Source organism: Eurytemora carolleeae, unplaced genomic scaffold (assembly GCF_000591075.1).
Source record: "Eurytemora carolleeae unplaced genomic scaffold, Eaff_2.0 scaffold945, whole genome shotgun sequence".
In the NCBI taxonomy this organism is placed as follows: Eukaryota; Metazoa; Arthropoda; class Copepoda; order Calanoida; family Temoridae; genus Eurytemora; species Eurytemora carolleeae.
Genome location: NW_019397004.1, coordinates 71,699 through 73,853, shown reverse-complemented (window position 1 = coordinate 73,853; position 2,155 = coordinate 71,699). Strand labels below are relative to the sequence as shown.

General features: G+C 32.3%; 1 protein-coding gene across 4 annotated transcripts in view; it reads left to right on the top strand.

Annotated features, from left to right (window-relative positions):
- Positions 1-2,155, top strand: part of LOC111711012 (fasciclin-3) — a 45,794-nt gene that overhangs the window by 4,745 nt on the left and 38,894 nt on the right. For all 4 annotated transcript variants that reach the window (XM_023485232.1, XM_023485231.1, XM_023485230.1 and 1 more), the window contains exons 2-3: positions 1,529-1,590; positions 1,954-2,037. In XM_023485232.1, the coding sequence (XP_023341000.1) occupies positions 1,529-1,590; positions 1,954-2,037 (146 nt within the window). The remainder of the gene's footprint in view (positions 1-1,528; positions 1,591-1,953; positions 2,038-2,155) is intronic.

Here is a 2,155-nt window from a genome sequence, read left to right as displayed (position 1 = left end):
GGGGGGGGGGGGTATTTAGGACAAGATTTTTGGAGACCGGTATATATTTAGCAGTTACCCATTGTGTAAAGAGGGGTTTAGGAGTGGGTTGATTTCATCTCAGTATTCAGGGATTTTTTTAGAGGATTACTAAATTTTTTTTAATCCCTCTTCACGGTGATATGAACTTAATCACTGGATTAGTAGGAAACAGGTGTTCCACATTTTTCAATACTTCCTATTCTAGTTTTTTATTTAAAGTAATATATTTGTCGTTGTCGTAAATAAGAATTAAATGACCAAAATGCATCTCGCCCCCGCAGTTGGCAGTGAACACATGATGGGGGGGGGTGTACTGAGAGGCTGTAATCTAGGGGGTGGGGTCAATGGTTGCCTCGTGTGTGTGCAGGAGGCTGTTTGGGAGTGGTTTAAAAATTGATTTTCCAAACCTCGGCGTTGCTTTCTAAACCGTCACTCCTTACATAGACTTTCGATCAACTATCATGACCTTTGGGAATTTACAAACATAAAACCGTAATTTGAAACACAAATATTTTATTTTAGGAAACATAATTTTTTGGGATATTATTATTTTTTTAATGTTAAAAATTCCCCCTCCCACTCCCTGGGGGAAAGAATGTTTCAAATAAAGAATTAATAATGCACGAGTCTACTTGGGGTTTATTGACATTTTTACAGACACACCCTCCTTACCCCGCACCCCACCCTAATCGATAAAATACTGAAAATTTTGTCCAGAAAATCAATAATCAAACGATTGTTTTCGCAGTTTTGCTGAATCCTTGAAGTTATCATAACTTTATTTGGAATTAGGTCAATTTTAGGACAAAGAGAATCAATGGTTAGAATTTTTAAGTTTTGGTAAAAGTTCAGAAAATAAGAATTCGTTTATCATTATTGCAGGGAAAAGTTTTGGGGGATCAATGATAATTTTATAAAAATTATTTATTTTGAAAAAAATGTTAACATGAGAAGTAAAAGAACATTGCTCGGCATGTGTGAGAAAGAGAACAGATACTGCAATTATCGGGCCAATAATAACAGACTAGACTCACGAGGCAAAATAGTTGGTTGGTCTGGGGGGAAACGTCGTTTTTCTTAATCAGAGCATGATGTTTCAATTCTGTAAATGTGTGACTGATGGTTTTTGTCTGAAATCAGGTCTACCTGATTCTTTTTCAAGAGGTCCCGCTATATCCTGGCCTAGAAGTTAATCGTAAACTCAATTCATAGCTTTTGTTGGAATAAAAAAGCATTCATTGATATCTCAGTCTATTTTTGTTGGAATACTTACAATGTCAAAACTGTATTTTTCTAAGTAAACAAAACACATTGTTTACTTGCAAAGAGAGAAAACTCATTAAATCAAACAAAATGTCGATGTAAAGATTGAACAATGTCCTATCTTATATATTTTGTTTGTCTGCCTGGTTTTGTAAAAACGTCGAAACGGTATTTTTTTTGTGGGACCCAGGTCTATGTACAGTAAAATGTGTATTTCTATGTATTCACTGATTTTGTTTTCTAGTTAATGGCAATGAAGTATCAGTATCTTCTACGGGTTCAGTTAATGTCCGCCCAAATGAAGAGGTAAATTTTTATCTAAATATTTTATTCGAAAATAAATGTTCGATAAATTTGTTACTAGGTCTTGATTCATTGATTTTAGTTCAAAGAGAATTCTTGAATTAATTTTTATGATGGATAAATGATTAATTAAAATAATTGACTCAATTAATTTGTGATTATGACAGATTTAATTAACGTAATATTTGATTTATTGATCATTATAATTGATTAATTGATTTTAATGACTGATTTTATTGATGAAAAGGATCATTTATTGATTATAACGATTAAGTCATTGATTATAAAATTTTATGAGTGACTGATTATAGTAATTTATTTATTGAAGATTATCGTTGACAGATTGATTGATTGATTATATTTTAGGTTGATCTTCTCTGTAAAGCAGCTTCCCCAATCAAAATTTGTAATTTTGTCAGTCCCTCTGGAGTAAACTACTTCGTTTCTAAGGTACCGACATTTTTTTATTAATCGCCAGATTTTTTTATTTGCTAGATATTTTTTTACAGCTTTACAGGGAAATTTTCAAGGGTGTATTATTTTTTATTTGTTTTTTTTTCGGGGGGGG